This window comes from Struthio camelus, chromosome 2, assembly GCF_040807025.1.
Source record: "Struthio camelus isolate bStrCam1 chromosome 2, bStrCam1.hap1, whole genome shotgun sequence".
NCBI classification, from domain to species: domain Eukaryota; kingdom Metazoa; phylum Chordata; class Aves; order Struthioniformes; family Struthionidae; genus Struthio; species Struthio camelus.
Window position 1 is genome coordinate 47489323 of NC_090943.1, and position 26879 is coordinate 47516201.

Consider the following 26879-nt stretch of genomic DNA (forward strand, 5'->3'; position numbering starts at 1 on the left):
AGAAGTACTCTTGCAAACCTGAAAGCAAAGCCATAAACGACATTACTAGGTTCGGTGTTTTTATGGGAGCTTCATTAGTCATGCAACAGAGGTTATCGGTGCACAGGAAAACAAAGACAATGCATGATCTCTGGTAGCTGCAAATATGAATGCTTGTATCTCCAGGAGAACTAATAATATTTCTTCTAAAAGATACAGCATGTTTCATAGCAGTTTAGAAAATAAATAGAAAGGATAGGAGGTTTCAATATGTGCTGTCTTAATTCATTCGTCAATCCAAATATTTTTTACACCATCCTAGTATCCATTATTATGCACTAGGTATAAACTTGAATATCAGAGCAGAGGAGACAAGTTTGCAGAGATGGGGATAATTATGGGGAAGATAGTCTCTTCCTGCTCATACTTGTCAAGAACTTTCCTCTTTAACCAAATTAACGCAAATTATGTTGTCAAAGAGTATTAAAGCCTCTCCTCTATACAAAAAAATCCAACAACCATTTTGAAACATTAATTTGTGGCATATTGTTGACTCTGAGAGTCAACACATAAAAGTGGATTTATCCCTTGTGCATATTCAAAATTAAAATTCTGCTACTGAGATATTCTAGTGATATTTGCTGATATCTGCCTACTGATATTTACTGGGTGACCAAACTCAATTCTTTTCCAGCCTGTTTGTTAATCAACAGGATTCCATCTTATACACTCATTATTTATCCCAGCACAACTCTGTCCAAGCAAATCAAGTTGCAGGAGCTGTGGGGATGAATACTTCAGGCACTAGAACATTATTTTAGGCCCAAACACCACATTAATACACATAAGCACAACAAACTGTGAAGTGTTTCCTATCCAAAATTAAAGGAAAGCAAAATTAGTGATGACATTGTTGATGTCATCATGATTCATCATTCTTTTTCCATAAATATGCAGAGATGTTTTTTTCCTGTTGCTTCTCCCACACCCAAGAAACTAACTGAGGCATCATCCAAGAACTCAGTGCTCTCTTGGAAATGCATCTGCTAAGCAGGAACCTAAGCCAGCTGTTAAAACCAATGAAACTCTCCATAGATTTTTGGTTTTGCTATGAAGAACCTGCAGGTGTCTCTTACACATAAAGGGGAGAGACATTAATTAATTCAAGTATTTTAGTCACCTTTAATAATTGCAATAACAATTGATATGTTAACTGACTGAAAACTTGATTTTCCTGCCTCTTTTGTCTCCACCATGGTATTTCGCTCAGTCAGCTTGCATACAAACTCTGTAAACCAGCAAAGTTCCCCTAGTCTGAATTTTAGCTGCATGGGACAGGTTTTGTGGTTGGGAAACAGTGACTCCCCCTGATGCCAAAGAAGCTTCCTCCCTCATAGCATGCTAAATTAGTCTCCAATAGAAGTCATTCTTTGCAGATTAATATTCTTTTCTTATTAGAAAATTGCACTCAGAAGTCTATTCCACTGTTACTGAGCTGTGTTGTATCTGCTAACATAAGTGTTAGCAGGCACTAAAGTTTAATGGAAAAACACTTCTGTGCTTGCCAATCAGGCCACTGTCTGGCACTGACGAATTTTTCTTCAAAACAAATGATGCTAAGCACGCTGCAAAGCTTTGATTTACAGACTTAGACCCTATCAGACAAGCAGTAAAGCTGGCTAGCTGCCATCTTTGAAAGCTGTTCAGAACCTCCTGGCCTTTCACCATTTATGACAAGTGTATAATTTCTATCTAAACAAAAATACTGAAATCAGTCAGTTCCTGTGGATGCTAAATTTGTCCTACGTGTCTATACTCAGGAGGTTAATGTGCATAAATAGACTCTACCACTGAATAACAAAACAGAAAGTTGGAACACCCCCATGGGAGTTTTTATCATCTGCAGCTGAGATAAATAAAGTCCTACGCCCTTGAGCTAACAGCTAGCTGAAGCAGCTTGGTTCCATGTGGGACATTCCGTGCCAGCTTGGTATGCTGATAACAGGGTTTGGATGCTGCTCGCACTGTTATGCCACACATACTGTACGCGAGGGTTCCTGAGATTGCCATGCTCAACGCCGACAGGCTTTGCACACGTTGGGATTCCAACAACTCGCGTTGTTTTTGAATGCACAGCCCTGCAACAGCATGAATGTAAGTAGTAACAGCAAAAAATAGCACAGTGCTGGTGAGAAGTAAGATTGCATGCCACTGACTGAGGCTAGAGGAAGCAGGGAAACTGTCCCACCTCCGTCACAGAGAGGTGATGAACCTGCAATGCTAGACCTCCCCTCCATCCTGAAAATGCACTAAGCACTGCGGGTGGAAAGGACTAGGAAACAGGGTTCACAGAAAAGATCTCACTAGAAATTTCCATAGCAAGTAAGTGCTGTAAAACTTAGATAATGATCTGATGTCCAATTAAATGCGTTTCTGAACCTTTATAGGATCAGTCATTACCACCTACTACCTAGAAAAAGGATTAAATCAGAAACAATGCCACAATGAGCTGTGTTGAATCACTCCTTGACAGTCTTTGGAATCAGCATGGCCCTACACTTCCTGCTCAACAAACTTCCCAGCAGCTGCATGGCTTTGGTCATTAAGCTTCCCACAGACTGTTTTGACAGCCACTATGGCTTAGTTTGTTGATCTGCAGTTACTTCAGGCTACTAGTAGAGGTCAATCCTATCCTCCCCTCTCTTAGCTTCCGCTCTGCTTAACACAGTAAAATACCTCCTGCACAAGATATGATGGTGAATCCCTAGGCCTGCAAGTACTGCACTTGGCAGGCTGTCACTGACTGGTGTCTTAATTAGCTCTGCTGCTCTTATTGGGGTCCATATTGACCTTAAAGGAACCACTTCTGATTAACATTTGTTCTAGTTCGTATGTATCAGAGACACACTTTTCTGTCACACTGGTAGTATCGCTATCAAAGAGAGCAGTACTAGGACTTAATGGTGCAGAAACCAGAACTACCGTTTGACAATTGGGGCTAAATTTGGAATTGTAAAATGTCCCTCTCAACCTAGAGCAGAAGAAATTGTATAATAGCCTGACCAGTGCTTCTTTCCTGCCCAAACGTACTCACACAGGAATCTTGAATAACAGCTGCAATACTTCCTCCTGAAGTGGACTAAGCTGTACTGTCAGGTCTTCCTCCTCATCTCACTATATCACTGGACACGACCCCAAACAACCAGCAGCTCTGCAGTCCTAAGGTTAAAAACTGAAGTACAAGCAGCCCCTCCTGAAACGTGGCCACCTCTAAAGCAGACAACCAAAGAGCAATACACATGCTCTGTGCAGATCCATGTTGGCAAGATACATCTCTCTGTACCTTTCCACATGGCAGGGGTCCCTACAGCGCACAAGCTAAAACAGCACAAAGTGACCATACACTCCAGAGAGAATTAGGATCTCTGTAATACAGATACAAAGGGACTAAGACAGCGGACTCAAGAAATGACATGCCTATTCCAGTGCAACTACCAAATACAGCTAGGCTGTCTTACTCCTTTAGCCTGTACTTTTTTCCTGGGATCACTGGCACCCTGTAATCCCATACAGTAGACTTCACACAGATACAGCTTTACACAAGTGACATCCCACAACCTAGTTTTCATCAACAGACAGTTTGGCTTGGTATTCAGCCCAAAGGCCTCCAAACGTCCTTCCTGCTATGAAGAATCACAGATTTCAAAAATGTCAACTGAGATTTAACTAAGTAGCCAGCCTGACTCCCCAGGTGGAGCCACTGCATAAGACGGTTTTCTTCAATCTCTCAAACGCCTCTTAGGGCAAAAGTTCTATGTCTACTATATATTTCGTGGTAATATAGCTTTGGCTAGCTTTAGTTGCTGGAGTTTTTACATTCTGCATGAAGAGTTAGTAAACGTTTGTGTTTTGTTAAATGCTGGTATTATTTATTTTTCCTCGGCATGTACAGTGTAGTTTTCATATATAATATATGTGATACATATTTCCTTTACCCTACCTGATTTATTTTTAATGTAATCTCACATAATAATAAAGTGATTTGCTTTAATTCTAGGACAAGTGAATAAGAATATGTTTTCACTTCCAGTCTTAAATAGGTTTGTAATCTGGAATAATTTGCCCTTGTTATGAGTCAGTCATGTGTTAATTATTAGTTCTTATGGCCTTAGCCCCTGATTCTGCATAACTTTCCTCAAACGAGCTGGCTCTGTGACCGCTCACATGAGCGAAGTCAGACAAGAACACAAGGAATTGTCTCTCTATTCAGGTGATCTTTGTCCTGTTGTTAGGCTTATTTCTGCTCTCACCTATGCATGACCAGTACAGGTGCATCCACAGAACCAAGAAAACAATTATGCCTTTGCTGTGCTAAAAGTGAATTTTAAGTACACCTGTGTGATTATAGCTTTTAAAGCTGGTGTAGAAAAACCATTTTAGCTTCAGCTGTCAGGCAGCAGCATGAACGAGCTGCTCTGCAAAGAAAGGTGAGCTGAGATAGCAAGGCAGGCAGGAACAGCACCCTCCCCCACAAGGGTGTAGTCCCATAGTACTTGAACAAGAAGAGCAGAGCAGGTCTGGTAACGTTAACCAGGTTCAGCCAAAAGTTCTCTGATGGTCAGACAAGTCTGCAGACACCTAGCAGGTTCAAGATTAAGCCAGGAAGACAAGTCACGAAGGGAAGATGAGGGTTGGCAATCCCCTTACAAGGCTAGGCAACACACACCTACAACATAGATCAGGCAGGGACCAACAGCAAGGCCTGAGCTGAAATGCAGCTCCTGAGCCAATAGGTGGAGCGTGCATGGGTGGAAATGCACATCTTGGTCCCACATGAGGTTTCTCACAGTTCTTTCTCACAGCCTAGCTGTTTTCAGAACAGCCTGATCCAAGGTTACGCAGCTGCACCACACCACAGTTAACTGTGAACACAGGCAGCCAAAGCGTGGGGAACGAGGGGAAGAGGTTGCAAAGGACGGTTACAGAGAAAGATGGTTATAGACTGGTCAGGTTAATTAGAGCCTTTGCATGCACTGAGGGCCCTGACAGCAGCTTGGCTAAAATGTTAAGGAAACACTTTTTAGCAGGCATTTCCATTTAAAAATGGAGCACCTTTCTCTTGTATATCTTATTTTCCTTGCTAGGTTAAATGTTTAACCTCTCATTTTGCTTAAAATGAACCAAAAGTTACTCTCTGATTTTAGCATTTTACACTGACTGTTTCACAGTGAATTTTCATTGTTTATTTTTTCAAAATATTTACATTGGGAAAAACATGTTCCAGGGTTCCCAGTTCAGTTTCTCTTGACAGACACGTCACAAATTTGTTCCAAAAATGACAATGACATGTAATCATATTTGAACACAACAAAAAAAATCAATTGTGGGACTACATGCAATTCCACACGGTCTATGTCAACGACAAGCTGTTAAGTAGTAACAAACTGACTTTCAGAAACACCTCTTGAGAGCTCCAGGTCAGCATTACCACTGAGCTAGCAGGAACCATGGGGCATAGTTATTTCAAAAAATCAGGCAATACATCTCTTTCTACAATAACTTTATCTGGATGTTTTCTTCAGACTGCATAAGGCTTTGAATATCTGATATGCAGACAGAAATAAAGGCATACATATCTAGGTCAACACTCAGTATGCTAATGGAACTGCCTTCACTGTCTCAATCTTCATTTTGGAAATTCTAAACTTCACATCTCGTTTTACCCAAAATTTCTAGTGAAAGCACTAAGGCTGTTTTTCAGAACCTTTTCAAACTGAAGTGGAGCTGCATACTGGCTAAAATTAATTTTGGATGTAACAAAAGTTACCAGAGCACAGTAGAGCAAAACTGTAAGGATATCTGTCCTGATCACAGATGGTCTGAAGCGCATCAGATTCTATTATGGGTGGGAGAGCTATGTAGTCACTTAGCTGTGCTTCCCCATCGTGTGACTAGATGTGTATGCCAGACTAGGAGGTATGGGGAATAAGGGAGACTTCTGATAAATCTACCCCAGCTAACCCTCTTTTAACCTATTAACCATTATTCACAGTAATGAAATTATATCCATGAACTTTTTATTCCATAGTTCAACTGACCAGACACTCATTTAACAGCTTGACCAGCTAGAAACAGTTTTCACTTCAAGCCCAGAAGTTATTTTAATTTCTCTATTATTAGATCTTTCACTGCAATAATGCACTAAGGCCAAGTGCCCTCCTGAGTTGCCCACTATCAACATGATGCTAGCACACAGCATATACCTAACAACCCAAGGAACCAGTGATACTAGATAGCAACTTTAAGAAAATCCTCATTATTGCTTCTTAAGAGCTTGCAATGGCACCCAAAACTCTCTTAAATTCAAATGTGGAGGAAATGATGCCAATAAAACCCACAGAAACTGTAGTCCAAATTTGCAGCAAATCTGTAGTCATCTAGGGCATCAAAATCATAAACAAAGAGGCACAAACCATTCCACTCATTCTCTATGAGATAATGGTACATGCACAGAGAGATCTGGTATTCTTTTTGCTCCTAGCTGACACAGTTAATAGCTAACAGTTATGTAACATGGACACTAGCCAGTGCAGTTCATCTAAAGATCCAGCTTTTAGTTTCATTGGCATTTTTTGCAATAATCTCCTTAGCAGTCAATATACTGCAGGAAATAGTTGACACATCATCCAAACCTTTTTTGATTAATAATTTTGCAATATTTTAATATATATTATTTAGTAAATGACCTTTACTCACTCCTCCTAAAACTCAGTTATACTTTATGTCCTTTGTAAGAGCCCCGTTTAGCAACCAAAGGACAGTTCTGTGGATCAGGGCTGCACAGTAGTGCGAGGCTGATTTTAGAGATTTGCAAGAGACCCAGGCACCACATTGTCTGCAAGGAGCCAGGTGCAAGACAGGACAACTATACAAGCAAAAGTTATATGCAAAGCAGAACTGTGATGAGGAATGGGACATGGCTGCTTCAAGCACCAGAACGGAGGCGCCAGCTTGTCTCTAGCAAATGTAAGGGTCGTATCAGAGGTTCTGATCCATGCTTTGCAAATTGACTGCTTTATCAAAGCTGACTGTTAAACAGCAGTGAACTGGCCGTACATTCTTTCCCACTGCTTCTTCTAGCTTCCAAAGATAAAGGTCTCGGTTACTGTTTGCTTTGCAGGGGAAAGGTTAGAAAGAAAGCATGCCTTCCATGCCCTCAGAATGGTTCAGTAAATAAGGTGAGATGAAGACTGGTTCACCTTTAAGAAGATAAGAATGGAAGACTGAAAAGAATGGAAAGATTTGGGGCCACCTGCACTTCAAAGAAAGAAAGAATTATTCTCTACATATGTAGAACAAAGCTTGCCTTTTTTTTTTTCTTTTGTGAGGAATATCTTTCAATACTGTTTATTTATAGGACAGAATGATGACAAGCAGTTCTTCTAAAATAGCTCTCCACCACGTAGGGATTGTAGGCAACAGATGCTTACTTGGCATACACCTGTATTTCTTAAAATCAGTGTGATGCATTGCCCTGAGCCCATATAATTCCATTTCCTGCTGCCTCTGCTTCATGTTTAGACTTTGTATTCTGGAATAAAAATCTAATTGTGATAGGTTGCTTAGTCAGACATTTGTTTTCTTATGTTATGGGCTTAGACTGTTGTTCAGCAAACACTTTCAGTTGGAAAAACAAGCAAACCCAGCCAGTTCTCCAAACTGATTCACTGTATGGACTGCACAAACCATTGTGTCAACACTAGGGAAAGAGAAGGTACAGAGAGGGCAGTAAGCAGCTGGAGGAGGAAGGCCTTCTTTCTAACAGGTTTGTGATGCCATAACCTTAAGTAATAATGATGTAACACAAAGGCTTAATGGAATAATTGGTCACAAATGACTGTCAGTAATGGAGTAATGTAATGTAGAATGTAATGTCAGTAATGTAGAAGTACACCATGGCAGGCAGGGGGAAGGAGGGGACCCCGTCTTCCTTGATAATGGAAGTTAGCAATACATGCTGATATTTCTGGGATTCTTGTTGTTTCTGCTGCATGGATTTAAGATACAATTAACTACAAGTTTTAAGTAAAAAAAAGAGGAAGCTGTGTAAACTGCTTGACCCATTGAGAACCCCTGTCTTGTGTAGGTTTAAATAAGGTTAAGTACCTGAAATATTGAAGGGCGCAGGGCAGGTGGAACCAGGCTCATAAGCATACGCCTACGTGAATCCTGTTCTGCGTTTTTTGGATGTTTCAGTTTTACTTAGGTGTAAGGTTACCAAAATCTGCCTTCACACATGAGGACTGGAGGGCTATTAGAAAACATCACCTGCAGGATCTGTAAGATACAAAGTTTTTTTAAAGCAAAAATGAGATATCTATTTTCCATATTTTCTCCTTATCCATTAAGCTTTATAATTTGTGCTTGACCTACATTCCAAGTTAGGATAAAATTGTATTTATCTTGTAATCCCTGTCAAGCTGCAGTATGATCTCCAAGCAAAGCTGAAAATAATCATTTTCCTTTGGAAACAGAGAACTGTTATATGTGGAAGACTGACTTATATTAAAGGTGCCTGTCAACCTTGCAGGAGGTGGGTAGTTCTCTATAGATAAAGTGATTGTATTTGCCTGAATGTAAGGAGAAGTAAAACGGCTTTTAACTTTCAGAAACATTCCTTCTCTCATAACTTTTTATCCTCAAAAATGTAGAATGGTCAGCCAGAGGGAGAGCAGGACTGGGAAGTCTGAGGTGAGAATGGGTATAAAGGAGAAGTATTTGAATAAATAAAGGAGTGGAGAACTGAGTGAATAAGCACAGATAAGAGGCGGGCAAACAGGTTATGTAAAGAAAGGATGAAGAAGAATAGGAGGTAGAGTTGGTGGTGGGAAGGAAATATGAGTTAGGAGGGAAGATAAAAATGTGCACGTCTCTTAGCACAGCTGGCTTTAATGTGCCTGTCTTTTTCGCGACCTTTAGGCTACCCACCAGTCATTTGGAATAAAAAAGAAAAACTAAAAGCCAAACCTAACTCATTCCCCTTCTGTCCACCTTCAAAAAAATCAAAGACTGTGGGACATTCAGAACACCTTTTTAATTCTATTATTTGAGCAGGGACATCATCCCATCTGTCTATGAGATGCTTCAGAAACTGAGGCATCTTATGAAAATATTAATTATTAAATCTTAACCTTCTTCCCTTTGAGGTCATCTACTCAGAGAGGCTGAGCGGGGCTACCTAATCCATACCCATAGCTGAGCTAATGAGATTATACTACTAAAGAAGTCACATAGTATTGCCAGTCCGACATTCACTCAACAGCATGTATGTAAAAGAAATTGCTATGAAATCAGCAGGAGAATTTAGGATAACTCAAGGGGTGTTTCAAGACCTTAATATCTTCCAGTGCCATAATTACATAATTAATTATTAATCAGATTCCGATCTTTCGCACAGAACACTAAGAAGAAATTGAAAGGAAATAATTGTTTAATGCTTTCAAGAAAGAAGAAAAATGTTTTGTATAATAATCTATTCAATGAGAAACACAGCATATGAAACGTAATTTTCCAGGTAGGTAATCAGGACTGTTTTCAGAAATTAGCAATTGACACTAAATATTTTTAACTATTTTACCTTTCCTGTATTTTCCTGTTGGCATAGGTTTTTGCTTTGTACAGGACTCCCTGCAGTTGTAGATTAGAACTGGCATATCTCATTATCTCTAGCTACTGGGCTTTGAAAGGAGCTTCCAGGTTTTCATAAATGGTGGGATGTCAGATGAATACAAAACTTCCTAGAAGCAAAGAAACAGATATCTTAGCACTATCTAGAATAGTTAAAATAGATTAAGCTGTAAGTGCAGTGACTCTGCATATAACTAGAGAACATCATACAACTAGAGAACATCAGAGCTTTATACTGCCCTTACGGGAGTTGTCTTTGTTCTTCTCAGTCTTGTGATGATTAATCCATGCTGTGTTTTTCATAAGCATATGTAAAGTCAAATAAAGCAATGGGAGGAAAAAAAAAGGATTAATCTCTCTAGACCCTGGAGCAATGAACCACTTAAATATAGAGAAAAACTGGACTCCTATTCTGTAAAATAAGAACTTACCAGCGATCTCATTGTTTATTACTTTCTCCCCCATCCAAATCATATCTTTGTTGTCTATATCAATCCTTTTTTTTTCTTTTTTTCCTGTAATAGAATTATAGGTTCAAATACCAAACCATCTGCTTTCCGATACACACTAGGGAAAGTGGATACTGACTGAACCTTTGGGGGAGTTGATAGATAAGGTCTGTCAAATCTTAGTGGTGGTTTAGTAAGCCCCAGATGCCTGTTTCACCTATCCGAGGAGCTCATACACCTGCTGTAGAGAAGTTGGCATTAGTAACATATGGTTGTGCCTCAGCTGCTTCAATACAAAGTCCAAAATCTTAGGGCCTTAACACCTACGATCCGGGCAAACAGCTGTTTAGCTTGATATATGAGAGGCCCCAGCTGTCTTTCACTTCCATTTGGCCATCTGTTGTGTAATGTTCAGTAGAATGGAAGATGCATGTAAGTATAGGCGACTTCAGTTCAGCGATGTACGTGGACTGCCATGGCTGCACTGTGAGCATGCTCTCTTTTACTAAAGGTGCTATCCTTCTGATTTCCCTGAGACTGTCTGTTAGATTGCCTTTGCTCTATCCCACCTTTCAGTAACAATTTTAGCTAGGATGCCACTCTCTGAACTCAAGCCACTAAGGCGCAGAAGGTAATTTCTTCTGTCAACACTGAGAAAAAGTTGAGACTCTTTAGCTGAGATTGGTACAAACTAGTGGAATGTGTGGATAATATCTTAAATCAGTACAGACAGATTGCCCAGACAAGTCTGTCTCAGTCTGCAGATTAGGTCCACAAATGTATTTTTTCTGTTTGCTCTTGCTAACATTAACAATCTGATAGCTCTTCTTTTATCAATAGAAAGTTTCTTTCTTGCTCTTTCTTCTCTATTGTCTGCAATGTTTTTATTTAATGCATTAGCCACTTCTTACTTCAGAGGCAGTTTAAATTAATCAGTACTTTATTCATAGGTAAAAATCTCCATTTGAAATGGAGTATTTGAGTATGCCTCTGCAATGTACTTCTGTAACATATCTGAGGATTCTTCAAGACAAAAGGTGCTAAATGTATGTGTACATTATGTTCTGGTTGTTAAAATAGTATGTATAAGCTTAAACTGTTTAACTAGATTGCAGTTTGGTTTATGGTGAGGTTGTGTTTTAAGGCAGCAAAGCTGCCAGAAAGGCAATCACAAGACTGTTTAAAACACAGAAGTACACAAACATAAAATCCCTCAGAGAACGCTGAATACTGATGGACCATAGCCTTCTACACTGCTGAAGAACTGTCATCTTTATGAGAATATCTGTGTCAATTATAATTTGTCTGCATTTTTTAATATTTCCCATATAGCTTAATACTTTTATCTTTCCTATTCCAGCTTTTCAAAGAGATTCTGAAGGGCTTACTTTAAAGAATGTGTTTTTCCTATCATTTTAATTCCCCTGTCTTCAGTAAGTGTGTAGACTCCAGTCACCTGTGCTCTTTATTCAATGTTATGGGATTCTCCTTTCCCAGTTCCCCCAAAAGCTAGGCTGGATGTACTTGACTCTGGATCCTTAAGGCAAGGCAAGCAAATACTCCCTCACAGGACTGAACCAATGACAGGATGAGGGCTTTCTCCACATTAGGAAATGAAACCAGTGGATGCAAAGATACTAGCACAAGCTGATTTGATGTAGGCATGCTTTTTTCCTTCTTTGGGTTAAGTTTAATTTGATAGCATACCAGCCAGCAGGGTATATGAAAACCCCACTTTTAAACAAAAAGCAAAACACCAGGTAGTAATTTACACCACTTCCGTTACAATGACTTGGAAAAGCAACCTAGCTAGTGTAGCTTTTCATCTCCAGCAGCCTCTAACTGAAGGAGCTTTACCAGAACAGTTAACATCATCAGGCCCTGCACGAGCTACTTGGAAAAGGTATGAGAGAAGCTTGCCACAACTCCCTAAAATGAAAAGCCCAACTGGCATTGACTTGATATATTATGGTATAGTATAAGAGAGAGGGCGACACCATCTCCGTGCACCTTGCTAGAAAAGAGCACTGTACTTGAGTGCTTCCAGGTCATTATTAAATATAGCTGTAAGATGTAATTTGAAATACAGCTTAGACATAAAATAGTTTATCACAGATGTCAAAAAACCACCCTTCCTTACCTAACCAATTGAACAGCTCATCCACTTTTTCATGGGCAAGTGGGTCGGACGGAGAACAACGTGATTTTGGCCAACGGCGGGGGGGGTGAGGGGGGGGGAAGGAATTTTTGAAGACGTTCATATTTCTCTTACTGGGATCCCTCCCCTCAGCCTGACCTGCTCCATCACGCGGCGGCTCGGTCCCTCTAGACCGCGGTGCTTCGCCGACCTACTCTGAGGCTACTCAGCGCCACGGCGACACGAGGGCGAACAAAAGAACTGAAATATAGTCGTGGCAGGAACGCCTGAAACGTGTGGTATTAGCCAAGTAGAAAACTGTGACCGTTGGGATAACAGCACTCGCTCGTGGAAATCAGGCCACTTGTCACCTCAGGGCCAGTGCGGCTGGTGGAGGGCCGCGGCCGGCGAGGGCGAGGCTAACGGCCGTTTGCGGGCGGGCCGTGGCCGTTAGCCTCGCCCCGCCCGGCAACGGCCGCGGCCCTTCCACAGAGCCTGCCCGGAAAGAGAGCATGAGAGCCGCAGGGCAGAGGGAAGGAGGAGGCGAGGCTGAACTACACTTCCCGGCAAGCCGCAGGCCCGGAGGGAGGCGAGGGCGAGCCGCCGACGGCGGAGGCGGGGGAGCGGGCGGTCGCCGCCTCCCGCAGCCGTTGGCCGCGGCCATTGGCGGGGCGCGGGCGGCGCTGCGCTGCGCTGCGCTGCCATGGCGCTCTCCTCGGCGCCCCTCAAGGTCTGCATCGTGGGCTCGGGGAACTGGTGAGTGCTGCCCCGGCCTCGCCATCCTGAGTGGGACGTTACCGCCGCTGGGCGGGAAGCGGCGAGGCGGGTCGTGCCGGGGGACCCCCTTCGGGGAAGCAGCCGGCAGGGCTGGGGGCTGGGGCGGGTTTTTGGCTGTGCCGGGTGAAGGGTCCGCGCGTGGGTGTCGGGGCGTGTGTCGCTCCGATGTGGCCCCGGGGGTGCCTGCAGCGGCCGGAGCTTGCCCTTTCAGCCTGCCTCTTCACCCCCTGCTCTGTCTCCGAAGCAGAGACACTTTCCTGAAGCCAGTGGAGCTAGAAAGCTTAAAGAACCGAGCACTATGTTTTGGCGGTGTTGTAGGCACCAGTCTTTTCTGTACAGAAGTTATTTTGGGATATTTTTAACCTGGTATTTGTTGGGTGACTTGTCTGATATCAGCTGGCATGGGCATTAAAGATACCGAACGCTTTTTCAGCAGGTCGTTGCTAGCTAAGTGCTGCTGTAGGGCTTCTTGAACAAGCCCACTACCCTCTAAAAGTGAAAAGCATATGTATTATTTTGTCTTTTTTTTTTTTTTTTCCCCCTGTACTAGCTGTTTTCCAAGAAGAGTAGCAAGACACTAAATTACTCAAAAAGCTCCTCTTTTTCAATAGATTATGCTGAGGCACTCTGAAGGCTTGGGACAAGGTTTTATTTTATCTGCCGCTAGCTCATGATTAGACTTAAATGAACTTATGGTCTCACTGTTGTGTCTGCTGGAAGGAATAGTTTTCCCAATCATTTTCTGAAGAGCGGTACCATGTTCGTAATCCTTCTTTGTCCCACTTTCTTAATTTCTCTATCATTCCCATTCATTATTTTTGCATTGGATCTTTGTTTGCAAGGCAAAAGTTAAGTACAAAGTATTATGTAAATGTCTCTTCACAGTCTGTCACCTTATTACTAATGCTAAGGATATATTACTTCTGATAACAATGTGTTTTGTAAGGTAGACATAATATGTCACACATTCAGTCTAACATTAGGGGAGTTTGGTGTTCCCAGAGCAGGGTACTACAGGTTGTTAAATAAAACTTCACAGCCTTTTGTGAAAGTGATCTTAGACTTGATGCTTACTAAGTGCAATTGGCTTTTTGTGCTATTTTGCATACTTCAAAAAAATCAGCAACTGTAGAGTTATGTTTTTCTTCCTTATTGAAGGAATGGCTGATATTATTTCAGTGCTGCAGCTCTTGCTTGCCTTGCTCTAGTTTGCCAGGTGAACTGGGAGATGTGGTGCATTTTGCAATATATGTCAAAATGAAGTTATGTGGTTACACCTGTCAGTTTTTTAGGAGTATTGATGTCATTCTTCTGTATTTGAAATCTAGCAAAAAGTTCTACCAATTGTTTAACTGCATTTGTAGTTGAGCCATTGTGAAACTAGCTTACCAGAAGCAGGAAGACTTATGGATGTTGCCTACTAGCTCTAACTATGTGCATATGTGTTTTGTTTTCACTTCACCGGATCAGTTTAATAACAAGAAAAGCGCCTGTCTAATGGCATGAATATTTGGATGGCAAAATGCCCGTATCTGTGATGTTGAAAAAAATTAATCCATCAGCTTTTTCATTTCTTTTCTTTTTAGGATAAATTTCTTTAACTGATAATTGATTTCATATTTGATAGCAGTGTGGCACAATTTGACGTGCAACAGCTTTCCTTGTTTGTACCACCCCTTCTTCCCCCACTGAATGTTTCAGAAAACAATTATTGGAGAGGTGGATGTGTCCCAAAGTCCAAGGGATGACAAACACCAGACCCAGACTGAAGGAGCAGTCTGATTCAAGAATGTATGTAACCCTTGAACTACACAGGGCTTGGTTTGACTTAAGTATATCTGTGCACATAAGTGCCTTATTCAGTTGGGGCCTGTGGTCCTGAAGCAGAAGCCTTTAAGGTTCAAAAGCATGGAATTAGACAGAAATTGAAGCAGTTATATGCATCTTATATTTGGTATTTTCAAGTTACATATTTTTGAAGCCTGGATTTCAGGAGTACAACGGGGAATGCCTAAGTTGTAAGCATGTAACTAGTTGAACTGAGTGGGACTTGGCGTATTTAGCAGTTTGGAGGCTCTCTGTTCTCTGCAGGAGACTCTTGTGTTCCCAGTAACAGTGCGAGTGTCTTTGTTTTATTACAGCTCTTTAACCTATATCCCAGACAAAAAAAAACATGCTAAAGGAGCTTGGCATGAAAAGGACAGTTTAGAACGGCTGTGCTAATCTTTTCAGATGATAAACCACCTCCAGTCAAACTTGTCTGGTTGGTTTGCTAGGGGGAAGGTCACCTTAACAATGAAGTGACTTGGCAGGGGTCTCTTAACACCTCATGGATGATCACGGGACAGGACAGATGGCTCAGAAGTCGCAGAAGAGCAGGAGCTGTGCTTTTTTTGCTCTTTTTGTTCATCTGTAGTTGCTCATCTTGTTGTCCCAAAAGCATACCTCCAGCAATCTGGTGGATAAGTGATGGTATTAAAATCTTTAAGGCGTGAAGAGGGTACACTTGGGGGATATGCCTTGAAGCCTCAGGATTCAAGGGCAGTGCCTACATTCAGTTTGAACATTACATTCAGGTTGAACATTGCAATCATTGGCTCAGAGACGTACCATAGCCTATTCTTCTGAACATATTTTCATAACAAATTAACAAAGAGTGCATGGCCAGTTTTTTCCCTGTATGTTTTGCTAGAAGCAGTCCTTAATCTGATTGCTCAACTTGAACTATAGAGTTTGGGAAGAGAGGGGAAGATGTTAGGACAGAGGGGTTCACAGGGCTAGGATCCTGCTAGAGAAAAGTGAGGGGTAAAGCTTGTGGCTTAGCTGAGGTGATTTTAAAGGAAAAAGTGGCAAGGCTGGAGCTGTTGGTGCTGGTTGCACTTGTATATTGTTGCCTCCACTGATGCTGGTGTCACAGTGAGTTGAGTTTCTGGGGCTTGTGTTTCACCTTTCAAGTGAGGGGAAAGCAGCTCAACATGGTTGGTGTAGGTGAATAGTAGTTGGTGAACAGTGAGGGGCAGGAGGCAAAGTGCATTGTCTTGCTCAGTAAGCTTCAAATACGGTTCTCCAACAGTGTGTTAATTATGGATATGTGATTGTATTTGGGCATACCTTTGGTACTTGCAGCAAGGAACAGAACAGCTGTTTGGCACAGAACTACCTTGTTACATGACTTGAATAGCATTTACTTTCACTTGGAGCATGTTAGGGTTAGTTAAGAGAGAATGCCACTCTGTTTTTTCTTGTATAACTGAGCTGCTGCAGGCACCAACTATACAATCCAGCTCACGCTAGAACTGTTACTGCTAGAAACAAACTGGCAAGAATTCCAGTTCTTTTGCATTGAGGTGTGGCAGGAGTATACTACAAGATGAACCAGAAATCCCACTAAATGATTCTAGATTAAGTGCTGAGGAGTTCTGGGATGCAGAAAAGAGCATAGGCTTGTTTGTTGGATTAGCAGGTGTAGGGAGCTGATATGTCACCTTGCTCAGAGCAGTCTTGGACTCAATGTTTTGACTCAGAGTTTGGACTCAATTGTTTGACTGTTTAAATCACTCCTGCAGCAGTTCTTGCAACATAAAATGAAATGGAGAACCAGAGAAGTTAATCTGGAGAATCTTCAGGGGCTAAGACTAGCCAATTCTTTACTTTAAAAAAAATAATAATAATTAATTAAGACTGAAAAGAAACAACTGAGACATTTTAGTATTAAGTGGTAATAGAATGAATGTCTTGTTTAAGAAATAAACACTGTTAAACTTTATGATGACACATCATTTGAAAATCTCAACTGGACAGTTACTGAATCAGTTATTTCTATCTTTCGCTATCGACCCTAAGCATACAAAATGCTTAGTGAAGTTCAAAAGCTGAGATAGTGATTTTCCAGAATCCAGACTTTACATTTGTATGTAAATCTGCAGTAGTGAATTTGCCTTTTGTTCAGTGAACTCAAAACACTTTCTGCAGAATGCGCCTCTGTGATGTGGTGAATAAAATACTTTGCATTTGTGCAGATCTGAAATCTGGCAGATTGAACCGGTGAGCTATCCACCACTGCAGGGGAAACCACAGTGTGTGCACGTGGGGGTCTAGAATATGAATTTGATAAGAGATGACCAACTTACTGTGGCTTAGTAAACTAAGGTTGTTCAAAGTAACCTCTTAGGCCCAAAGTGCCCACGGGATCTGTTCACACAGCTTGGTGGATGGGCAGAGATGTAATCTAATGGCCAAAATGTATTTTGTATCTAGGTTCAGTTGCTTTGTTTCCTCTTTCAACTTTGTGAAGAAATGAGTTTGAGGGGGAGTTGCTTGGGTGTTTTCCAGGTTGCATTGGTTGTGACTAAGGTGTTTATTCTGAAAAACAACTGAGGCTTCTGTATCACCTCCACAACCTAGGGAGCTTTGTAGTGTGTGCAGTGCAGTTAGTGAAAAAAATTGTAGTCTTCTAAAACATGCTGTTTTTATGGTTTAGCTGAAGATATACTTCAGACAGCATACATTTTTCTGCCACTACTTAGAAAGTGACCTTAGAAAGGCTTGTGATTGCATGTATTTTTAATATAGCACAATGAGTTGTGCCATATGAAAAGCTTAGGGAAAAATGAATCTACTTGGTTTACTTGCCAGCTATAAGTTTATTACAAGCAATGTCCTTAATAAATTTAGAGGCGTGTTCTGTGTGTAGCTAGATTTGTAAAGTTAAAGCTCTCTTACCTTCTCGTAGTGTGTGCAGCGTTTTCCCCTCTTGCTCTTCACATACCAAGTACTAGAAAGTCATAGTATCAAAAGTTGTAATGGCAGAGAGAAGTGAGGAAATACGCAGAAATGGGTAAACCTCACGTCAGTGACTCTGCATATCTTTATCATATCTTTCTAATCTTTTTGGTCTGCTTAGTAGATTATCAGTCGTTATGAAGCCTTTTTCTGAACCCAGGAAAGGAAGTTAGATTAATAGGCTTTATTAAATTGCATCTTTTTCTTGTCTTTAGCATCCAGGCTACTGGAATGGAAAGCTGTATTTATTCTTCTTGTGTGTAGCTTCAGTAATTCTGAGTAATTTCACTGTTGCTTAGCGATTTCAGTAGGACAAGTAAAATTGATAACAATCCTACAAGCTTCACTGTGCTGTTCTTGGGGAGAAAATTAGGCTAATGGCATTGTCTGCCTGCAAATTCAGAGGATGCCATTGCAACACTTAAATTCTCTGAGATTGGCAACGTGACCATAAATCTTACAATTTATGCAAGATGTAAATGCTTCCTGGCTTTAAATGCCTATGAATATTTTGCAGAAATTGATGGGTTAGGCATCTTAGCAAAGAAAGCTTCCTCTTTGTCAAAGGTGAAAAGAATCAATTTCTTTTTTTAAATTGAATTTAGGAACTAAGAATTAAATAATAATATGTAACTTTTGCCACTGCATTGAAAATATAATCCATTTCATTTGTGCCAATAAAATTACCCAAATTCTCACTGGCTAGCTAGTAAGCAGACAAAATTAGTGAGGAGGTTTTCAGTAAGTGTTTCAGTCCAATGCATTCTAGATGTATTTCTTTGAGAGAAAGGAGCAGATGTGAATAACTGGTGTGTTTTTTCCATTCTTTTTACTAGATCAGAAAAGCTAAATAGTAATTGATCCAGTAACCTGTGGATTTCTGTTTATCTTAAAGACAATTTCTTCTAGAACAAATTTTTTTTTTAAGAATATGTGTTTTGTTGTTTTCTTTTCTGCAGGGGTTCTGCAGTTGCCAAAATAATAGGCAATAATGTAAAAAAATTGCAGAAGTTTGCTTCTACAGTGAAGATGTGGGTGTTTGAGGAGAATATTAATGGGAAAAAACTGACGGATATCATAAATAATGAACATGAAAATGTAAAATATCTCCCTGGATACAAGCTGCCAGATAATGTGGTAAGGCTCAGAAGCTAAATTTGATCTAGTTATGGAGTAGACAAAATTTTGCTCATGCTGTGAATGGAGGTAGAAATTTGTTTTGTTAACATCTTTGGTTTTTATCATATTTCAAACTGTGTGCTATTTTACTGTTGAGATCAGAATTTTGAACAAATAAAATTACTGAGGTAAGTACGTTCAACGTATTATAATCTTTTTTGCTTGACTGTTATCTTTATGTTACTACAGCTTCTGTATATAGAAGTAAATATGAAAATGAGGGAGAGATTAATGGTTCTAACCATGCCTGATGTAAAGATTTGGCCTCGACTTTGGAAGGTTGTAGGCTGGTCAGCTAGGACTGAGGAGGCTTCGAATACTCTGGAAGTGTTTAAAAACTGCTACAGGATGAGAGTAAGAGCAAGGTTATATACAGTTTATCCCATTCTCAGTTGCCTTTCACAGACTCACAGAATGGTAGAGGTTGGAAGGGACCTCTGGAGATCGTCTAGTCCAACCCCCCTGCTCAAGCAGGGTCACCTACAGCACATCATTGCCCAGGATCGTGTCCAGACGCCTTTTGAATATCTCCAGCGAAGGAGACGCCACAACCTCTCTGGGCAACCTGGTCCAGGGCTCAGTCACCCTCACAGGAAAGAAGTTTTTCCTCATGTTCAGCTGGACCTTCCTGTGTTTCAGTTTCTGCCCGTTGCCTCTCGTCCTATCACTGGTCACCATTGAGAAGAGGCTGGCCCCATCCTCTTGACACCCTCCCATGAGATGTATATACACATGATCAGATTCCCCCCTCAGTCTTCTCTTTTCCAGGCTGAACAGGCCCAGCTCTCTCAGCCTTCCCTCATAGGAGAGATGCTCCAGTGGCTTGATCATCTTAGTAGCCCTTCGCTGGACTCGCTCCAGGAGCTCCGCTGTCGCTCTTGTATTGGGGAGCCCGGAACTGGACACAGTACTCCAGCTGTGGCCTCACCAGGGCCGAGGAGAGGGGGAGGATCACCTCCCTCGACCTGCTGGCAACACTCTTCCTAATGCACCCCAGGATACCATTGGCCTTCTTGGCCACAAGGCCACATTGCTTCCTCATGCTTAACTTGTCTGCTAGCACTCCTTCTCTGCAAAGCTACTTTCCAGCAGGTCAACCTCCCCCCCCCCCACCCCCCAAGCCTGTCCTGCTGCATGGGGTTGTTCCTCCCTAGGTGCAGCACCCTACACTTGCCTTTGTTGAACTTCAGCAGGTTCCTCTCCGCCCAGGTCCCTCTGAATGGCAGCACAGTCTTCTGGTGTGTCAGCCATTCCCCCCAGTTTAGTATCATCAGCAAACTTGCAGAGGGTGCACTCTGTCCCTTCCTCCAGGTCACTGATGCATATACATTGAACAAGACTGGAGCCAGCACTGACCCCTGGGGGACACCACTAGCTACAGGCTTCCAACTACACTCTGTGCCACTGACCACAACCCTCTGAGTTCTGCTTTCCAGCCACTTCTCAATTCACCGCACTGTCCACTCATTTAACCCACACTTCCTGAGTTTACCTACGAGGATGTGATGGGAGACAGTGTCAAAAGCCTTGCTGAAGTCCAGGGAGACAACATCCCCTGCTCTCCCCTCATCTACCCAGCCAGTCCTTCCATCAGAGAAGGCTATCAGATTGGTCAAGCATGACTTCCCTTTGGTGGATCCGTGCTGACTACTCCTGATCACCTTCTTGTCCTCCACATGCTTAGAGATGACCTCCAGGAGGAGCTGTTCCATCACCTTTCCAGGGATGGAGGAGAGGCTGACAGGCCTGTAGTTTCCTGGCTCCTCCTTCTAGTCCTTCTTGAAGACTGGGGTGACGTTTGCTTTCTTCCAGTCCTCAGGCACCTCTCCTGTTCTCCATGACCTTTCAAAGATGATGGAGAGTGGCCTAGCGATAACACCTGCCAGCTCCCTCAGCACTCGTGGGTGCATCCCACCAGGGCCCATGGATTTATGGATGTCAAGTTTGGACAAAACCAAGGGACAGTCTTCCTTTCTCCAGACAGTCTCTCTTGTCCCCAGGGCCTGGAATTCCTGAGCACTGGCCTTAGCAGTGAAGACTGAAGCAAAGGCAGCATTCAGCAACTCTGCCTTCTCTGTATCCTTTGTCACCAGGGCACCCGCCCCATTCAGCAGCGGGCCCACATTTTCCCTAGTCTTCCTTTTGCTATTGATGTATTTGAAGAAGGCCTTCTTGTTGTCCTTGACATCCCTTGCCAGATTTAATTCCAACTGGGCCTTAGCCTTCCTTGTCGCATCCCTGCACACTCTGACAACGTCCCTGTATTCCTCCCAAGTGGCCTGTCCCCTTTTCCACATTCTGTGTACTTCCTTCTTCTGCTGGAGTTTTGCCAGGAGCTCCTTGCTCATCCATGCAGGTCTCCTGCCCGCTTTGCTCGACTTCTTCCTCAGAGGGATGCACTGATCTTGAGCCTGGAAGAAGTGATGCTTGAATATTAACCAGCTCTCTTGGACCCCTCTTCCTTCTAGGGCCCTACCCCATGACAGCACCCTTAGTAGGTCCCTGAAGAGGCCAAAGTTAGCTCTCCTCAAGTCCAGCATTGCAATCCTACTTGTTGCCCTGCTCCCTCCTCGCAGGATCCTGAACTCCACCATCTCATGGTCACTGCAGCCAAGGCTGCCCCCAAAGGGATGCACTGATCTTGAGCCTGGAGGAAGTGATGCCTGAATATTAACCAGCTTTCTTGGACCCCTCTTCCTTCTAGGGCCCTGTCCCATGAGATTCCCCTAAATAGGTCCCTGAAGAGGCCAAAGTTAGCTCTCCTGAAGTCCAGCATTGCAATCCTACTTGTTGCCCTGCTCCCTCCTCGCAGGATTCTGAACTCCACCATCTCATGGTCACTGCAGCCAAGGCTGCCCCCAACCTTCACCTCTCCAGCTAGACCTTCTTGGTTTGTTAGTACAAGATCTAGCATTGCACCTCTCTTTGCTGGCATCTCCACCACCTGGGTCAAGAAGTTCTCATCAATGCTCTGCAAGAACCTCTTTGACTGTTTGTGCCTAGCTGTGCTGTCTTCCCAGCAGATGTCAGGGTGTTTGAAGTCTCCCATGAGAACCAGGGCCTGTGATCGTGAGGCTACTTCCAGCTGTCTGTAGAAGGGCTCATCTACTTCCTCTTCCTGATCAGGTGGCCTGTAGCACACACCCACAAAAGTATCACCCATGTTACCCTGCCCTTTAATCCTTACCCATAAGCTCTCAACCCACTTGTTATCCACCCCGAGGCAGAGCTCCATACATTCCAGATGCTCTCTCACATAAAGGGCAACTCTACTACCTTGCCTTCCTGGCCTGTCTTTCCTAAAAAGGATATAGCCATCCATGACAGCATTCCAGTCATGCGAGCTATCCCACCGTGTCTCTAACTGCAGTGAGATCATATCCCTGCAACTGTGCACAGATCTCTAATTCTTCCTGTTTATTCCCCATGCTGTGTGCGTTGGTGTAAAGGCACTTCAGAGAGATATTCGAGCATGCTGATTTCCCAGGAGAGGTGCAAGGGGATACCCCATAGTCATGTCTTGTAGGTACTTCCTTGGCCACATGCACTTACTGCGGGTATGCCCAGTTGAGCCCTGTTTTGCTGACTGCATGGTTTCTGTAACTCTCTCCTTCCCCGTCTTTCCTAGTTTAAAGCCCTCCTTCCCAGGTTGGCCAGCCTGCTGGCAAAGATGCACATGCCCTGCTTAGTGAGGTGGAGCCCATCTCTCCCCGTCAGTTGTCAGTCTTTGAACAGAGTCCCGTAGTCACAGAAAGCAAAACCCTGTTGCCAACACCAGTGGTGCAGCCAGTTGTTTACTTGGAGAATCCGTCTGCTCCTCCTCCCATCCTTCCCCTGAACTGGCAGGATCAAGGAGAAAATAACCTGACCCCCAAGACCCTTGACCACCATCCCCAGAGCTCTGAAATCCCATTTGATAGGTTCCAAGTTGCCCTTGGTGTTGTTGGTGCCCGCGTGGAAGAGCAGCAGAGGGTAATAGTTGGATATGTGGACAAGCTTTGGCAGTCTTTCTGTGACATCTCGGATTTGAGGCCCTGGCAGGCAGCAAACCTCTCATCAGGTTGCCAGAGAAGTGCCTCTGTCCCCTGCAGCAGGGAGTCACCCACAACAATCCCTCACTGCTCCTTCTGGGTGATCCTGCATGGTACAAGGTCCATCTGGTCAGTTGTTTCACTTAAAGCCATGCCCAACTTCTCCTTAGCTTGGAGGGCACTAAACCTGTTCATCAGCTGCAAGTCTTCAGGAGGAGCAAGAGCCCTTCTCACAAGAGAAGTGACCAGTTTCAAACAGCCTTCTTCTTCTACAGAGTTGTGACTTACTGTTTCGCATCGCACAGAGCCCGCTTGCATCCCAACTGCTGTCGGTCGGGGGTTGAGACTCCTGAAGCGGTAGGTCTCTGAGAATATCGTATCTATCTCTTGCGCATCTTCTCGCATGCTACACAGCTTGCTTACTTCCTCCTGTAACTCCTTGACCTGGCAGCACAACTTACCAAGAGCACACCTTCTGCAGAGGAGATGACTGTCAGCCCCAGCCTCACGGAGAGGCCCCAGGCACTCTCTGCAGCCTGACACCTGCATTCTCCGCTGTCTGAAGGTTTGCCTGGGTGAAAGCCTCTGACACAGCTGATGCAGCAACTCCAACAGCTGCCAAGGAACGTACTCTGCGGCGTGTCATAACCGTATCTGAGGAAGTGGACGCTACTAAGACTGGAAATAAAGGGTCTTTCTTGCTCCCTTCTGCGTGAACTGCTGTGCATACTACTGTATCTGTTAGCTGCACAGTCAGTTAGGCCAGCACGTTTCTAACTCTGCCAGGACAGAGTGGTAGGACCACATGCACGTTGTGTTGGTGTAATGGGATGGTGGGTGGGTGGTGGTGAAGCTTGCCCAAAAGCATCATAGGAAGAGAGTGCAGCAGCTGACAATTTGCTAGGAAATTCTGGGCGGGAAAAACATGAATTGCCGTGGAGTGCAGTTTTGTCTGTAATAGTAAAACTGAAATCCCTTGGTGTTTCTGTTGTTCATGACCTACTCATTCATGTTTGTTATCTTTGTCAGCATGTTGAGCTTACTGGTAGAGTTTAAACCTGACTGTTATTTTAAGATGGTCATCACATGTTAGAAAAAGTGGAGTCTGTCAGGTGATTTGGAAGTAGGTCACCTTCTTAAAGGGTAAACAAAATCTGAGTACACAGGAGGAGAGTATAAACTAGCAGATGTAAAAGGAATAGAGAAGAAATCTGAGAGTACAAGGAACTAAGCAAAGAAGCTACTTTTCAGCATGCGGTAGTATATCAAATTTGAGATTATTTAGTCAAAGAGAAGGAAACTGCTTATTTTATATTTTCTAACTCAAAGTACATGCTTGAATGTTAAAGAGCATTTTGAATTCTGATTCTTGCTGATTTGGTACTTTACGTTCCTTCACTTATGCATTTCTTTGAACTGAGAGTACAGGTGGCTGTAAAGATGCCCCTTTCAAGGCATGAAGTGGCTGTTTTGAAAGCTTCAGTTCTTTTGTTTTTGTGGGAAGGTTATGTTAGTACTTGTGTTCAGTGATGAAGCACAGTAATTTGTAGCACTGTATGTAAGACCAAAATGTGTTTTTACGTATTTGATAACACATGTGGATAGTGTTCATTTTAAGACATTACATGGGCCTTTCTCTCCCATAACTCTACAGGTTGCTGTCCCAAACCTTAATGAAGCTGTACAGGATGCAGACTTGCTGGTCTTTGTCATTCCTCATCAGTTCATTCATAAGATCTGCGATGAAATCACAGGACGAGTGCCCAAGAAAGCTCTTGGTATAACTCTCATAAAGGTATAATAAATACTATGTGTTAGTACTGACAAGGTATTGTGGAGTCTTCTAAATCTAGATAGCTTAGAATTTGGTATGAGAAGTCTCTTTGTGTCATTCACTTGATCGTTCCATTAAATCTTTCCAGAAATACTATTGGAATTTCTCAGTCATTAGTGGATTGTTATGCAGTGTTTTATTTTAGGTTAGTGCTTGCAGTAAGAGGAAAATGAGGCTGTTCAAAAGACTCTTTTAAAAGGAAAGGGGGAGGGAGTGTGTTTTGCACCACCAAATTTTCCAATCTTTTACTTGTTTCCAAACGCATCATTAGGTGGAGAGCAGAGCACAAGCATAATGGTCTGGTTGATAATGCACATCCCACACACTGAGATGATCGTTTTAAGAACCGCTGAGATAATCTCATGTGACTGAGATGATAGTGCTCTTGTTCATGTAAAAGATTATGTTGTAACAAGAGAGGCTATTTAGCACAATCTGAAAAGATAAACCAGTTTAAACATGGGAACTAGGAGGGGGCAGAGGTGTAGGAAATAAGGATAAGTGTTTCACTAGGGGCTTTTGTCATTTTGCTGGCAAGAGAATTCTTAAATGTGGGTGTGTTTCCCCCCCCCCCCCCCCCCCCCCGCCACGGTGTGCGTGCCTAGCTGCAAATGGTAGGCTATTCCCACAAGGTTCAGAAGATGCTCCTTTATTGTTGTTTTCTAGTTAGTTGAGAGTAGGCCTTTTTTTTTTTCAGCACACATTACCTTCTCTGTTGTCTTTTCTTGCTAAATGTAAGCTATGCCCTCATGTCTCTAAATGCTAGGAATAACCTTTTAATGAATTCGCTGGAGTAAATGAGGACTTGTATCAGCATATCTGAAATCAGAATCTGGGCCTGTATTCCCTTAGGAATACTACTTGTGATGTTTTAATGGAGTGTGGATTAATGGGTTGCTTAAATGCCCCTCCTTTTTTTTTTTTTATCTTTAATAATTACTAATTTTAAAAAAATCCACACTTTGTCCAGTGTAATTAAAATAAGAGTGTAGTGACACCTGCCATGCAACACAGAGCTGATTACTAGGCAGCCTCCCACTGTCACGATTCATCTCTGCATCAGTAGGTGGTCTTTTGAAAGAAAAGGTGCGAGGCCTTTGAATTTCTTTGCAGGAGAATGCGAAGTACATGTTGTCAGCTTTTATCAAAAGGCATAACTGCATATGTATCATTTTAGAAGAAAGGACAGAGATTGAACAGAACAATGAAACTAAGCAATAGAGGCAGGAACGCATTCCATGCCCTACTCTTACAGCTTCTCTATGCACGGGTTTTCATCAAAGTCAGACTTTTAGTGGTCTTTGTCTCATTATGCTTGGCACTAATGCTATTAAAGTGGCTTGTGTTAACTTTGGCAATTAAAGTGCAGTTCTCTTCTAAAAATGTCATTAGTGGGATCTTTGTTTCTCTGCTTTCTAAATTAGATATACTTGCTTGGTGAATTGGCAGTATGTCCTCTTTTAGTCCTTTTTTTTTTTTTTAACAGTCAAATCTTCTAGCAGACCCTAATGTCTGATAATAAAACTGGCAAATAAAGGCATTTGTCCACTGGTTAATCTGCGCTCCCATTGAAGCATTTGCAGTTGGGTTGCTTTACATATGTTCTGATCACCATACTTTATATATGTTCTGATCCCTGGTATTTGACAAAACCGAACAAATGATTGTGCTGATGAGGGAGGAGAATGGAGTCTGACTTTAATACTGCTTACAGTGCAGTACGGCAGAGAGCGCAGCAGTCGGGGTAGGTGACCATCACTCAAAGTACGCTTCAGACGGCCTCAGTGCTGATCTCGTTTCCATCTACCTGCATGCAGGCCCCTGGGACTGCTCTGGGAGGCATGTTAGGACTCACTGAATTGAACTTCCATCGCCTGGGGAGCGTTGCTGCCCAGTGGAAGTTCTCATACTAGAGCCTTGATTTTCATTTATTTATTTTTCTTCTGTCATCCAGTATTGGATTTGACTCTGGAAGAAACGGGTGCAGCTCTCCTTGACTTTGTCAGAAGTTGCATCTGTTTCAT

The 26879-nt window shown here is 42.6% G+C and overlaps 1 protein-coding gene across 7 annotated transcripts in view; it reads left to right on the forward strand.

Annotated features, from left to right (window-relative positions):
• The window catches only part of GPD1L (glycerol-3-phosphate dehydrogenase 1 like), a 73197-nt gene that overhangs the window by 12216 nt on the left and 34102 nt on the right, over positions 1-26879 (forward strand). For 2 of the 7 annotated variants that reach the window (XM_068935506.1, XM_068935507.1), the window contains exons 1-4: positions 12917-13008; positions 14731-14820; positions 18771-18948; positions 24676-24816. In XM_068935506.1, the coding sequence (XP_068791607.1) occupies positions 14753-14820; positions 18771-18948; positions 24676-24816 (387 nt within the window). In that variant the 5' untranslated portion in view covers positions 12917-13008; positions 14731-14752. Of the gene's footprint in view, positions 1-12849; positions 13009-14730; positions 14821-18770; positions 18949-24675; positions 24817-26879 lie in introns of those variants that run through there. The other 5 variants (XM_068935508.1, XM_068935502.1, XM_068935505.1 and 2 more) reach the window with 5 other exon arrangements.